This window comes from Sebastes umbrosus, chromosome 5, assembly GCF_015220745.1.
Source record: "Sebastes umbrosus isolate fSebUmb1 chromosome 5, fSebUmb1.pri, whole genome shotgun sequence".
Classification (NCBI taxonomy): Eukaryota; Metazoa; Chordata; class Actinopteri; order Perciformes; family Sebastidae; genus Sebastes; species Sebastes umbrosus.
The window spans coordinates 29,486,409-29,502,200 of record NC_051273.1 but is presented as its reverse complement, the minus strand read 5'-3'; the positions used below and the strand labels follow the sequence as shown (position 1 = coordinate 29,502,200).

The window sequence follows — 15,792 nt, the reverse complement described above, 5'->3', positions numbered from 1 at the left end:
GTGTGTGTGAGTGAAGACAAGCAGGCAGAGGAGCGGTCTGAACAGCGTAGCCACACGCGAGCGTGCATATGCGAGAACGCGCAAGGGATCCCGACCCGGTAGATTTATACGTGTAAAAAGTTACAAACAGTCCCTTTAATCATGTTTGCTAATATTTTTGTACTATATAAGACCATAGGAATAACATGTATAAATTTTGAAAATGTGCATATAGTTGCCCTTTAATTCATCACTACTGAACCAGATTATGATCCAAATTCAATAGAATGGGGTCGAATTACGTAATGAAAGCACCTGATTCAACTCCCAGAGCATCATGGGTGGTTTATCATGCAGGGGGTGAAAAAGTGAGCTGTTTTTTCTGGGCTGAACGTCACTGAATGACACCGTGTTAGGAGGAGGAGGAGGAGGAGGGAGGAGGAAGAGGAGGGCGTGTTCCTCCTCCCTCCATCCCTCCCTGCCTCCCTCCCTGCCGCTGCAGACCGATGTGTCGGTGTTTGTAGGCTACCTGAGGACTGAACCCTAACCTGTGGATCCTCTCCCAGCAGCAGCACCATGGGGATTTCCGCGTCCAGTCTGCTGGATGAGACCAAATCCAACTACATCAAAGGTAAAAACATCCACAAACCAGTCCAGACGTTCCTGTTCTGGAGCGCGTTTGGAGCGACGAGGACGCAGCGCGCTCTTCCTTTTAACACACACACATCATCGGGTCGTCGTCTCTGTTGATTCCTTCAGGAAACTTCCACTTCTTTAGCTTTCTGTTGTTGTGGAGCTTAATGTCAGATTGTATTGTGATAAGTGGAAATCGGTAAATCAATCCAAGGAGCGCGCTTTTTCCATTTTGCGCTTCAGGGAGGAAAAATCTGTGAATTTCAGCTTCTGCCCTGATGGATCAGAATAAAATGTAAACCTCACTCAGCTGAGAGTTTCTGTGGATACAAACAGCTGATTATCTGTCACCTGAACTTGTTTTCCAGGAGATCTGAATCTGTCAAGTCAGGCTGCTGTGGAACCAGTCTGTCTGGTTTGCTTGTTGTGTCTTTCCACAGAAATATTCCCCTTTAGACTTATAAATCCACCTTCCACCAGGCAGTTTGTCTGACAGATGATAAACCCTGGAGGGGGATTTAATGCTGCTGTCAGTGTTTCCAGCTCAGTTATCTACTGGGGTTGATCAGGTCACTCCTGCCCTTCCAGTCCTGCAGGAGGGGAAAAGAAAAGTGAGATGGGAGAGAGTGCCAAGACCTGTTTTTCCCTTTTGTCTTCTGTGTCCTCTGCTGCTGGGTGTGTCCCTGGGTGGATAATGTGTGGAGAGGACAAAAGGTGCTTCTGCTGTTTTCATTGTGTGTGTGGATGACACAAAGAGTAGGAGAGACAGGTGGGATGCAAACAGGTGTTCATGCAGGGATGCTGTGCCAACATTAAGAGACCAAATCACTCAGCTTAGTTAGAAATGTTTGAGCAGAAAGCTGCGTTCAGTGAAGATGATGATGATGTTTTTAATGCTGCTACTTTATTTGTGATGTTGGTATTCTAAATGTGCGTAAATCAGATGAATCAGGAGGATGTTTGGTGACCATATAATCATCCAGGCCTAATCCAAGCTTTGCGAGGGTCAGAATTTGGGTCAGTTTGTTTTGTGACAAACCCTGTGGCTGAAGATCCACCTGTGCTTCAGGTCAAGTCTGGCCCCTGTTTGTGCATTTTGTGGATTACAATGATCCATAATCCAGTCACAGTGCTCAGCGTCTGATTCTCTCAAAGATAAACGCCTGAAAATGTTTGAAACATTGCAAAGATTTTTAATCCATGACCATTTCCTACTTCAGGGGTCGGCAACCTTTTTATTGGGAAATGCCATTTTTTTATTTTCTTGTTAGTCAGTGTGCCATGTCAACATTAAGGTTAATAATGACACTACATCAAAAATTTAAATCCCAAATGGATCTGCAATTTTATTCCATCCATAAAGGCAACATGCATAGCAACATTTTTTAAAAATATTTTTCTCACTATACAAGAAGGCTGCCATTCTTATGAAAACATCCATATTTCATTAACCCTACCAACCTTCCACCAATATTTTCTGTCAGCAGTAAACATTTTCTGAGAAGGCAACGAGTACTAGCCAATCAGAGGCAGAGTAGGGCGGGTCTTTGTGGAATGCAGGTGGAGAAAAAAATCTATCAAACTACTGTAAATAACAGGCTGTAGGCACTTCAACATTTCCAAAAAACTCTATTGCACACCTAGTGTGCCACTGGTTAAGCTACTGCGTGCCTTCCTAAGGTTGCCCACCTCTGTCTTACTTCAACAAATGAAATGCTTGTTTTGTCCAAAAAACAAAGGTATACTGCGATATAAACAGCAAATCCTCACATTGGAGAAGCTGCAATCAGAGAACTTGGGCTTTTCTTTTCTTAAAAAATCCCTAGGGCTGTCAAAGTTCATGTGATAATAACGCGTTAACGCAAATTTGTTTTAACGCCACTTAACGCAACTTGCGTTTTTTAGTTTGCAGCAGGCTCAGTTTAAAGCTAGAATGAAGATACTAGCATCATATGAAACTAGAAAACCTAAATAATCCATTAGTATCCATTGAAGGCTAAATAACGCCCCAAACTTGCACTAAATTTTTGCGAGGAAAAACTGGCATGGCCATTTTCAAAGGGGTCCCTTGACCTCTGACCTCACGATATGTGAATAAAAATGGGTTCTATGGGTACCCAAGAGTCTCCCCTTTACAGACATGCCCACTTTATGATAATCACATGCAGTTTTGGGGCAAGTCATAGTCAAGTCAGCACACTGACACACTGACAGCTGTTGTTGCCTGTTGGGCTGCAGTTTGCCATGTTATGATTTGAGCATATTTTTTATGCTAAATGCAGTGCCTTTGAGTTTTTCTGGACAATATTTGTCATTGTTTTGTGTTACATTTGCATAAAGCAAGCATATTTGTCCACTCCCATGTTGATAAGAGTATTAAATACTTGACAAATCTCCCTTTTAAGGTACATTTTGAACAGATAAAAAATGTGTGATTTATTTTTGCGATAATCGAAAATTGATTCACAGCCCGAATAATTACTCAACATGATTAATCGGATATCAAAATAGTTGCAGAATAATTTTCTGATTGATAGACTAATGGTTGCAGCTCCATGTTGGTTTTCATTAGAAGAGTTGAAACTTGGGACTCTATTTCTCACATTTCTTATTTTTCTTGGGACTTTAAAATCGTCATTCTCGGCTCTTAAACTGGAGCTACGGGCCAAGTCTGGTCTGGTGTCTATAAGCATTTTACAAGTCTTTAAAAAATTGATTTAACTCAAGTCAATACAGGCGGTAACACAAAAGCATTCATGAAGAATAATAAAAACAGCACCGAATTTTTTTTCGGTTACAAAGCACATTTGCAGAGTTATTGATGCAGCTCAGTGTTGTGTGCAGATGTTAGTGCTGTGTCATTCCCCACTCAACCTGTTGGCAGAACGGAGAGAATAATACAGTCAGCAGGTCCCCATCTATCAAGGGGAGACCAGCTGACTGGAGCCATACACAGCACATGTATGTACTTGTATATTTTATGGGGGTGTTTAGATCAGGGCTGCAATTAACGATTATTTTCATTGTCAATTAATCTGTCAATTATTTTCTGTATTAATTGATTAGTCGTTTGGTCTATAAAATGTCAGAAAATGGTGAAAAATGTCGATCGGTGTTTCCCAAAGCCCAAGATGACGTCCTCACATGTCTTGTTTTGTCCACAACTCAAAGATATTCAGTTTACTGTCATAGAGGAGTAAAGAAACCAGAAAATATTCACATTTCAGAAGCTGGAATCAGAGAATTTTTCTTACAAAAATAACTCAAACTGATAAGTCAATTATCAAAATAGATGGCGATGGCGAACTACTTGATTGATTGTTGCAGCTCTACCAAAGATATTATGTTTAATGTAATATAAGAGAGGGAAAAGCAGCAAATCTTCACATCTAAGTGGCCAAATGTTAAAATGACTTAACTAGTTTAAGTTTTAAGTTAAGTTATTGCAGCTCCAGTATGGATGCATCTACATGTATGTTCTGTAGGGGTGGATGATCCAGTCGCTGTGGAAATATATTTTTGTCAGCTGTGTTTCTGGCACATTACTGTGCCCCTCAGCAGAAATGGAACTTGCCTCTCCAGGCCGCACATCAGCTTATATGCACTGAGGTTTTGTTAGAAGACATTTTGTTTTCTACTTGTGCAGATTTGGGTGAACATGTTTTTACTTTTCTGCTTCAAATCTGGATCAACTGTGTTGTTTAGATTTGAAGGTGTTCCTCTGAAGTAGGTTTTACAGTGGGGAGCGTACTCTAACATCAGAGGAAGTTGTTACATTCATATGAAACTATTAATAAACATATAGGGCTGTCCTCGACCAGAGAAATTCTTAGTCAACTAACATTCATACAATTTTTTCGACTAATCGATTAGTTGATTTAATCGACAGATCTGTAAAACTGAGTTTCTCCACAAAGAATCACACAAAAGCACCACTTTAAAGAGGACCTATTATGCTTTTGTGCTTTTCCCCTTATAACTTTAGTGTGTTATATATATATTTTTGTGCATGTAAAAGGTCTGCAAAGTTACAACGTCAACTCTAAAGGGATTTACTCTCCCCCGCAGAAACACTGCTCCTGAACTGCCTGAAACACCTCACTTGAAGTCCCGCCTTTTCTTCCGTAACGTGGTGATGTCACCAATTAACATATTTGCATAACGGCTAGTTTGATACGCCCTCAAACAAAGCCAGTTAGAGCGGAGCTGGTTCGGAGTTTGAAGAGTTTGGTTCATTTGACCAATCATAACAGAGTGGGCCAGCTGACCAATCAGAGCAGACTGGGCTTAAGTATAAGTATGCACCTTGAAATAGGCATAATAGGTCCTCTTAAAATCTTGTGTTTACCATAGATGTGCTCATAGGTTTCTTGGAAATAAGTCATTCAGCATGAAAAACGACTAATTAGAGAAGAAATCTTTGTTGATTAAGACCAAAACGACCGATTAGTTGACTAATCGACTGAGAGGCGGCAGCCCTAAATATTAGGCTTATTAAGCTTCAGGGAAACAAGCAAATACACCAGTTCACACAGCACAGGCCACATATTTAAGGAGTGAGCTGACCATCGCCTAGTAACTTTGTTTGTTGATAACAAGATGAAAATGCATCAGGATTTCTGTGATTCAGCTCAGCAGGTGACAATGATCGATCAGATTGTACGTTCACTTTGTGGAATGAATCAGAGCAGCATTAATCACTGCACAACATCAGGAAGAAGATGTTGGTGCAAACGGAGAGAGCTCAGCTCAGTGAGTCACAGTCAGGTAGAGATATATAGGTCAGACACCAGACTGAAGTTAGTTTGATAATCGTTGTGTTTTATACAACAGTCTACATCCAGTTGAAGCTTTAAGGTTAGATATTGTGTCAGTGTGGTTGTTTGCATCGATGGACTGTGATCAGAGAGTTCTAGCGCTTCATTCATGAGTCTAGAAACCAGGTGTGCAGGATCGAGGGCCATTTCGGCTTCTTGGGTCACATGAACAACAGACGGGGTCAATGCTCAGTAAAACCACGCTGTTGTCAACAAACAAAATAAAGGTGAAAAGTCAGAGAAAGCTGAGAAAAAGGTGAGAGCGTAAACAAAACAGAACAAAGACTAAAATGGCAACAATGATTTTAAAAATGCAGAATAATCTGTTCTCTAGTCTTTAGATATGGTTGTTCTCAGAAAAGAAAAATAATCCATCTGTGAAAATACCGCCGCGTCTGTTGTTGATGTTGACACTGGTTGCCTCTGCTGTTGCCGTGGTTACAGGACAGAGTATCATATGTTGAAAAATGGGAATGGAAAAGTAAAAATATTGATCGTGTCCTCCTGTGAAGTGGAAATTCACGGACATGTGTTTTGTGTATTTTGTTGTCACTGTTAACACCCCGCGCTCCGCCTGCTGGGCCTCGCACATATTGACTGTAAATAACACGCTGTATGTATGTGGTCAAGGTTGGAGGAAACCAGCTTTCAGACTCTTGTTTAATGGGGTCCCTTGGGTGCTGTTCATCTCTTGCAGCTCAGATAGTTTTTTGTGTAGAAGCAGCTCAGTCTGCAGACTCTGTGCTTTCATGTTTGCCTCGTCAGTTTTTCCTGGCCGGCCGTTTAGTGGAGGGCGAGCTCGGAGCGGTGACACTGTGCATCTATTTCTCGTGGTGAAAACATTCCTCACTCTCTCACTCTGCTGCAGTGAAGTGTGTGTGTGTGTGTATAGGGTGGAGAGTGGAGCGTGGGTGTGTACGGTAGAATTAGTTGAATATTTAGTGGTAGTTTACTGGGTTGGGTTGGATGTCTGGTTTCGTCGAGCAGGCTTCATGTGATTCATGAGTTGACAGCAGTCCAGTTTTGGTGGAAGCCGATCCCTCCACACATTTGTCCTCTTTGAGTTTGGGCAGTATGATGTTGTAAAATTGATTTGTGGATTGACTGCAAAATAATTGGCAACTATTTCGATTGGCGATTAATCATTAAAGAGGACCTATTATGCTTAATATCAGGTGCATATTTATATTTTGGGTTTATACTAGAACATGTTTACTTGCTTTAATGTTAAAAAAAAACGCTTTATTATTCTCTTTTCACCCTCTGTCTGAAACGCTCCGTTTGAGCTCCTGCCCCGCCCTCCCGAAAAGCCCAGTCTGCTCTGATTGGTCAACCATACCAAACTCTTCGGACTCCGCTCCAGCTCCGCTCTAACTAGCTTTTTTTGACGGCGTGCCAAACTATCTGCTAATGTGCAAAGTGCTTTACTTTGTGACATCATCACGTTACGGAAGAAAAGGCGGGACTTCAAGCAAAGGTGTTTCAGGCAGTTCAGGAGCAGTGTTTCTGCGGGGGAGAGGAACTCCCTTTGGCGTGGACTTTGGGCTTTGTAACTTTGCAGACCTTTTAGATGGACAAAAAACTATATTACACAATGAAGGAAAGAGAATGAAGGAAAGAGAAAAGGCACAAAAGCATAATAGGTCCCCTTTAAGTCATTTCAAAAAAGCAAAAAAAAAAATGCCAATCATCCATCAGTTCCAGCTGGTCATTTGCGAGGATTTACTGCCTATGTATCAGTAAATTGAGTATCTTTGGATTTTGGACTGTTAGTTGAACAAAGCAAGCTATCGCCTTGACTTATGGAAACTGTGATGTACATTTCTTACTGTTTCCTGATGTTTTATTGACCAAGAGTTTCAGTAATTAATGGAGAAAATAATCAGCGGATCAATCGATAATGAAAATAATCATTACTTGCCGCCCTAATTACAATCACGAAGGATAATATCGCAATCGAACATAATGGCTTATTTCAATTGTCCACCAACTTTTTATCAAAATGGAAAAATTTGTTCAATGTTTGACCAAAGAAATATTGCAACCCAAAAAACAAATTGTAAAAGAATACCAGTTTTTAAAAAGCAGACAAGGTGGAAGGTTTGTCTGTAGGTAGTGTTTTAATAAAAACCTTCCATTTGATTTAATTGGAACATTTTAAATTGATGTAGTTAATTTTCAAACCTCAAACTGATGCATTGTCTTTTTAAAATATGTCTATATATGTTTTGATAATACACAGGACTTTCATCAAGGAGACCGCTGTTTGTGTCCCGTGGGAAACATAAAGTCCACATTGACTCATTTTAATTTACGTCTGTGGCTTAAATAAGGCAACAAGCATTTTTATTTGAAGCTAATTCATGATGTTTTACTAAACTTAACCAGGTCGTTTTGTTACGTTTTTGTTTTGTTTTTGTTTCAATTTACAATGTTAAGCCCATAACCCGGGAGATAATGTGTTTCCCTGAAGTTACCCCCAAGTTAGCATTGCCGTGGTTGCCTCGACAAAAACCCAATGGAAGTTTTCCATTGGGTTTTGGATTATTGCAGAAAATAAGCTCTGTGGCAAACAAACGTTTATGATACTTACATTTTTTATTCAGCAAGATAATCTCCACAAATATACTTTTAGGATTTTTAAAGCATAAATGCAATCGCCAGAAGTAAAAAGCTAACGTTAGGCTATAAACGAACTACACCACGGTCGCATGAGCGCGAGTATACACAACGAGGCTGGAAAGGCGAGCGAGTTGGTGTGATGATGTTTTGTAGTCTCATATAGCCACTTGTTAGCAACTGCCTTTTTTAAGACATATAAAAGCTTCAAAATTCACAAATGCGATATTACGTATTATATATCGTAGAACAAAAATCTCCTGACCTTATTTCAGGCAACTAAAAAGCCATTCAAAAAGCCCATTGACTTCCAGACAAGGGAACCGGAAGTGCTACAATGCTAACTCAATTCCAGGTTTTAGGACTCATTCCTTTAGTTGTATTGGAACTTAATTTTGTCGGAGACAGAGTTTCTGTCTGGGCATGTTGGCTTTTTGTGGATTTTTCCTACACCCAGTTCAACAAATACAGCACTCTCTGAGCCATCATTGGCCTTTAATTCCAATTATCAGACTGGAAAACATGGTGGTTGTTGTGGAAACATTGTCAGATTTCGTCTAAGCTCTCTTTAGTAAAATCCCATTTGTCTCTGATTTGGATTTGGAATAAATCTGAGGAGAAAAAACAGAGGCTGCGCATACAGAATTGTGCCTAAAACTGAATCTGCAACTCCTACTTTAATGCATGATAATGAGGTTGTGGAGGCCATATTTCACTAATTGCTCCAGCATGTGTCTGTTGGGCTTCATGGATTCTCAGGGGATATTTTCCACACTAAAATCTAACAGCTGCAGCAGAGCTTATGAGATGTTGTTTTGCTCAGTGAGACTATGAACATGTGGATCCCTAGTAAAGAAATATACCAAACCACTGGTATAGATGCTATGTACAACGATGATGTTTATGAGCATCTTAAACATCTGGCGGAGTGGTGACGCGTGTTTATCCTCCACATATTTCACCCAAGAGGAAAAACAGAGGCGCTCAACAGGGCGCAACATCTGCTGTCTGCTCTGAGGAGTTTCTGCATTACTCAACAGTTTGAACTGTTTTCTTTTTAAACCATTGCTCATCTCATCATGACCACTCAGTGACTCATGTGTAGGGACGGGTACAGAAGACCAGTCTTAAAGTGGTACTGGTTCCTCCTGACTGGTCTGAACCGGAATACAGATGTGCTCCTGCAGCAGTCGGAGCTGCTAACTCCATTTGTTTAACGTTCAGCATTTTCAGTTTGTGTATTGTTAGATAAACTTCTTCCCTACGTGCAACCATCCGCTAACAATGACCGTGCAACTATTTATAGCAGACAAGTTGAAATGGTCTCAAGACTGGACTAACTAAATCAAAGTGTAGGGATTTTTACAATAGTAGAAATGTAGTAGTCGATACCAAAAAGTGAAATGCCACGATTCTCGATACCGATTTGATACCACGGTAGTGTTAGGAAGGTAAACAGGATCATAATTCTCTCTCTATTATCTATTTTAATATTGCTGTGAAAACATCTTCTTCAAACAACTGGACTTATTCAAGTTTCCCGCCAAAAAACTAAATTTTATAAGATTACATTACATGATAACATCACAATTTACCTTCACCCGAAACTCATTTTACTGAATAGAGCATGAATGAACCATAATGTAAATCAATGTCACCTTTTGCAAAGAGTATAGAAGCAAAGAGAAAAAAAAAATTGATGTCTGCTGCCGCCATTTTGGACTGAAACACGTATTATATTTATAATATTTTATTGTTCAAGTGTTCAAGAAGTTAGTGTGTCTGGCTGTGATAATTGATGCGTTGGTCTTTCCACTGTCAAATTTAAGCAGCTCTCTGCTCTTAAATGCTGTACATTTTCAGATTTGACATCTGTTACTTTGTTTTTGCAAACTAACAACTAACTAGTAACTAACTACCTCTGCACATAAAGTATATTGAGTCAGTGAGTGTAGATGTTCCTCTGCTGAGCTGGTGTTTTGAGTCTGATGGAAGTGATTCTTTAGTGGAGTGAAACTGTGAAAATGTTTGCAAGTCTCCCAAATGGCTTCAAAGAATGCACTTATCTCAGTGTGCAGCATTACATCATCTATTCAGACGGTATATATGTCACCCAAAACAAAAAAGAGAGAATTATGAGTGTGTTTGTAATTAAAATGTAAGACAGTTTGTTCCCAGTTACAAAACATTGTTGTAACTTAGATTTCACGGCTGTAGCAGTTGTAGAGACTCTTTGCTTTTTGCTGTCAGGCTCCAGTTCTTCATGCTGTGTCACTCCAGCTGCCATTACACAATCCCTCAGATATTCAGAGGAGCTGAGACTGTGAGACCTTCCCCCCTTTTTTAGATCTGAATCCACTGCTCTCCACAAAGAGAGGAAGCTGCTGCTGCTCAGGCTCTCTGCTGGAAACCCACCTGTTGTTTACTCCCACTGACTGACTGACTGAGTGTCCACTGAACACAATGCAAATACTGCAAATCTGCTGCCATTCAAACAACGTTTCACCATGAAACCGGCTTTGAGTAGCCAAGAAAGTGTGTGTTTATGTATCTGTATGAAAGGAAAGGACAACACTACAGGCTGAAACGATAAAAAAATAGAGATTAGAGTCTCTTTATACCTCTTTAAATGATCTAATAACTATTTAAAGGTGCTCTATACGATATCCAGAACATTAATGTGGCATCAAACAAATATTTGCTATGTAAAGATACATTGGACTAATGTCTACCTGAGCAGAGAATGAAGTCGCTCTCCCTCTGTGTGTTGTAATCTGAGCTTGTCTGTGCTTTGTTGACCCGCTCACATGCACATTTTAGTGCATGTGAGCGCATTTTAGTGCATGTGAGCGTGCCTCACTGGTTAGCTCATGGTCGCTACTCATGTGCTTCGCGGAAGCATAGCACCCACCCTCTGGTTCCCCCCCAGGTAAACACTGTTTGCTCTGTCAGCACTTTTGCTGTTGTTTCCACTGTTAGCGCTGTTAGCTACGAGCCGTCGCCATGTTGAGAGCTGTGCGGAGGCAATAGAAATGTTCCCAATATTGCATTTAGCTCCTTTAAATAAAAGGGTTGCCCCCCCCCCACACACACTTTTTCTCTCTTAAAGGAATCGAATAGAACATTTGGGTTCTTTGTGAGATATTCAGATGGATATTGATCTCATGTCTGTGTGTTAAATATGGCGCTGGAGCCAGTATGTAGTTAGCCTAGCTTAGCATAACGACTGGAAGTAAGGGGAAACAGCTAGCGTGGCTCCGTCCAAAATAGAAAATTTGTGTTATATTCAGTTTCATATCAGGCTCATTTTGTGCTTCTTACAGCTGAAAGTTCACGTCTGTGTGTAGCTATTTTTGAGTGTAAACACCAGGAATGGAGGCATAAGCTGCTGGGCGTCGAGACCTTGACGTTCTTACTCTACATCATCCAGGTATGATGGCATGCGAGCGCCAAACAGGCTCTGCAGCTCGTGAAAGTCACTAACGGACAGTTGAGTTTATTATTGTTTCAGAAAAGGTCTCACATGGTGACGCCCATCTGAAGCAGCTTCTGTATTCTAATAATCAGGGTGTGTGAGAGTCAATTGCAGAGAGACTTTCAGTAAAGTCACATCAGGGCAGTAAAACCTGTCAGCCCTGTGAGGGATGTTCATTGAGGTAACCTTTCCAAGTGCAGCTCTCTATCATTATCGACTATTCCCCCTCTGCCTTTTGTCTCTTATGTAATCTCACTGCAAACAAGGCTTAGAGCTAAGCATCCATTTGTCTGAGAGATAAATCCCCGACCATCTGCGAAAAACCCACAAGGTCCTTTTAACAACGCTGAACACTGTTTCAATTTCTACAATCCTCAAAGACTCTTTAAACCATCTGAAAAATACAGTCTGCTGCAGCACAAAAAAGATTTCAACCTTTTTTCCTAACAAACATGGGAGCTGGAGATGAATTCAAGATGTATTATTAATCATATTTTACACTTATTATTTATAATACATATTTATTAGGGCTGTCAATCAATTAAAATATTTAAGTGCAATTAATCGCATGATTGTAGATAGTAATTAATCACGATTAATTGCAAATTAATCGCCAATTTTGTATCTGTTCAAAATGTACCTTAAAGTGAGATTTGTCAAGTATTTAATACTCTTATCAACATGGGAGTGAGCAAATATGCTGCTTTATGCAAATGTATGTATATATTTATTATTGGAAATCAATTAACAACACAAAACAATGACACATATTGTCCAGAAACCCTCACAGGTATTGCAGTTAGCATGAAAAATATGCTCAAATCATAACATGGCAAACTGCAGCCCAACAGGCAACAACAGCTGTCAGTGTGTCAGTGTGCTGACTTGACTATGACTTGCCCCAAACTGCATGTGATTATCACAAAGTGGGCATGTCTGTAAAGGGGAGATTTGTGGGTACCCATAGAACCCATTTACATTCACATATCTTGAGGTCAGAGGTCAAGGGACATGGAAAATGGCCATGCCAGTTTTTCCTCGCCAAAATTTAGCGTAAGTTTGGAGCGTTATTTAACCTCCTTCACTAGTATGACGTGGTTGGTACCAATGAATTCCTTCCTTCACTCTAGCTTTAAAACTGATCCTATCGCAACCTAAAAATCGCAAGTTGCATTAATGCATTAAAAAAATTAGTGGCGTTAAAATGAATTTGCATTAACGCGCTATTATTACGTTAACTTTGACAGCCCTAATATTTGGATATTTTTCTTTTGTTGTGTAAAACAAGCAAGGAGTTATGTCTTGCCACCATCTTTGTTTTGGTCAGGAAATGGAGTTGCAACCTGGGCAACAGGTTAAAATTCCTTTTTTTTTTTTATTGTATAGCAGATGAACTAAAGAATCCTAGGACCCTTTCAAACCTACCTCGTTTGATCTGGACTTGGAATCTGGAATCAAAATTATAGGTTTGAAACCTCTCCCGGACCTGATTGTTCACTCGGTCCAGACTGAAATATCTCAACAACTATTGGATGGGTTACCATGAAATCTGCTCCACACATTCATGTTCATGTATTTCTGTTGTTAAGATACCAAAATACAACAAATGCACACACTCATATTTCTGTCATCGACTCACAGCCCCCTCCTCTTCACACACACACTCATTGTGTGTCTTTGTCTGACATTTTTCTGCCTTGCAGTGACTTGCTCAGTGTCTGGGGGTATTTCCTGACTGACATCACAAAGAGACTCTTCTCTGAGCTTCACAGTTTAGTGAACTCCTCTGAGCAGCAACATAATGCCCATACATGTACGAAATAACATTCATTATTTCCGAGCATCTTATTGTACTTTTAACTCCTTCTTAAAACACTTTGGGCATTTTTAAATGGGCCTTGATGCGACGTGTGGATTTTAGCAGTCAATGATACTGTGTTAAACAATAAGCTGTTGAAAAGATGTCAGCAGTGTTTGTGCATGCTTGTTCACTTAGTCATCATGTGTGTTTGCATGTTAGTGTGTGTGTGTGAAAACAAATGACGTGCTGACATGTCATTTGTTTTCACACACACACACACACACACACACACACACACACACACACACACACACACACATGACACTCCCAGACAACCACAAGAAAGTTCTCATACTCTTATATGAACCAAAAAACACTAGACCTTCTGTGGTTTACCTGTTGGACATGTCAATCTTAGATTTAAATTTGTCTTTTTCAATGCATAAATTCATTTCTGTCAATTGATTAAAATATTTAATCGTGATTAATTGCATGATTGTCCATAGTTAATTGCGATTAATTGCAAAAAATTTTATCTGTTCAAAATGTACCTTAAAGGTAGCAAGTATTTAATACTCTTATCAACATGGGAGTGGGCAAATATGCTGCTTTATGCAATTGTATGTATATAATTATTCAACACGAAACAATGACAAATATCCAGAAACCCTCACAGGTACTGCATTTAGCATGAAAAATATGCTCAAATCATAACATGGAAAACTGCAGCCCAACAGACAACAACAGCTGTCAGTGTGTCAGTGTGCTGACTTGACTATGACTTGCCCCAAACTGCATGTGATTATCATAAAGTGGGCATGTCTGTAAAGGGGAGACTCGTGGGTACCCATAGAACCCATTTTCATTCACATATCGTGAGGTCAGAGGTCAAGGGACCCCTTTGAAAATGGCCTTGCCAGCTTTTCCTCACCAAAATGTAGTGCGAGTTTGAAGTGCTATTTGACCTCATTCACGATTGCGTTAAAGAAATTAGTGGCGTTAAAACGAATATACATTAACTTTGACAGTCCTCATTTTTTCATATTTGATATCTAAATCTTGCAATCCTCAAAGAGCGTTGTTACTCACTGAGCACCAGAAGGTGTTCAAAATCACCACTGATTATTAAACATTAATAATATTCAGTACGTCACAATAAAAACATGTAAGAAATCTTACATATTAGTGGAGGTTGAACCAGGTGTGATGATGTGTGATAAACGTTCAGTGTGTGCAGGTGAAGTGACTTTGCTTTGTGTGTGTGCTTTTGTGATTTCTCTTGTTTGGGCGTTTGACCAGCTGTGCCACATCTGCATGTGTTGCATGTGTTTGCAAAGTCTCTTTGCAAATCCCAGAAAGTCTAAATTTAACACCTTAATGCACTTTTTTTCGACCCAGCTCTTATTGAGATGCCGTGTCCCATAGGAATTTATTATTATTAGCAGAAGTGGTAAGGCATCCGGATCTGGCCTGGAGACTAATCTAGTTAGTAGATGACGGCCTGAACAATAGCTGCACTCATTCAGTATAATGGCATTTCCTGTGTGAAACAGCACTTCGGCTTGCTTTGGCTGGAAAGTTAATGCTTTATATCATAAAAAGGGTTCCACCTTTGCAGAAAATCTTTATTTTAGTTTACACTAAATATTTTAATTATGTTTGTTTGACCCCAAAACAACATATTTAAGTGAAACATGTTGAAAGTCGAGGGCCGAAGCACAAGTGATTAGTTGTTGGTGCAGATATATTTCTGAACATTTCCATTAATAACTCAGGAACCACTGTACGTAATTGAATAACAAATGTTTCCCATGATTGTCTATCACTGTGTGTATTTTGATGCAGGCCCACTTAAAGATAAGCAAATGTTTAAACCTGTATAACCTGGAGGAGTGTGCAGCTTTGGTGAAGGACTGAGCGCTGAGTGCTTTCGACCCTTCGCTGGTCAAATTGGCCTTTTTTCCACTTTAATTGGCTCGATTTAAAGATCTGTATAAGACTTAAACATAAGGTGATGAGACCTGCAGGAACATTAATCTTCTGCTGTCTCACATAGTAAATGTTGAAGCTGGAGGAGCAGGTCTCTCCAGTGAAACGGGGGCTTGTTGCTGAATCACTTCACACAACTCTCACTCATAGTTCACATACCAAGCACTCACATACCAACATATATTTCAGTTAGATGTTTTGCACACTCCAGTATGTATGTTCAAAGAGTTATAGGTCACGGTAGGTATTGCTTCTGGCCATACTGGCTGTGAAGTGGAGGGACAGTAACACAAAGTAAAAGCAAAGTTGTACAAATATGGCTAAAAAGTGAATCGTTTACTCACCACAGAATTATTCTGTGGGTTCACACCTACAACATGGATTAGTCCACAGGTGTGGCTCTTCATGTTAAAGGTGTAACATAGCCTAGTGCACACAGTCAGATATGGGCCTGCAGTATTTTAAGTATCCAGTAGTCA

At 39.9% G+C, this 15,792-nt stretch overlaps 1 protein-coding gene across 2 annotated transcripts in view; it reads left to right on the top strand.

Moving 5' to 3' along the window:
- Positions 1 to 274: 274 nt before the first annotated feature.
- The window catches only part of niban1a (niban apoptosis regulator 1a), a 45,133-nt gene continuing 29,615 nt past the window's right edge, over positions 275 to 15,792 (top strand). Inside the window, exon 1 of one of the 2 annotated variants that reach the window (XM_037769948.1) lies at positions 275 to 610. In XM_037769948.1, coding sequence (XP_037625876.1) covers positions 556 to 610 — 55 coding nt within the window. In that variant the 5' untranslated portion in view covers positions 275 to 555. The remainder of the gene's footprint in view (positions 611 to 15,792) is intronic. The other variant, XM_037769947.1, reaches the window with a different exon arrangement.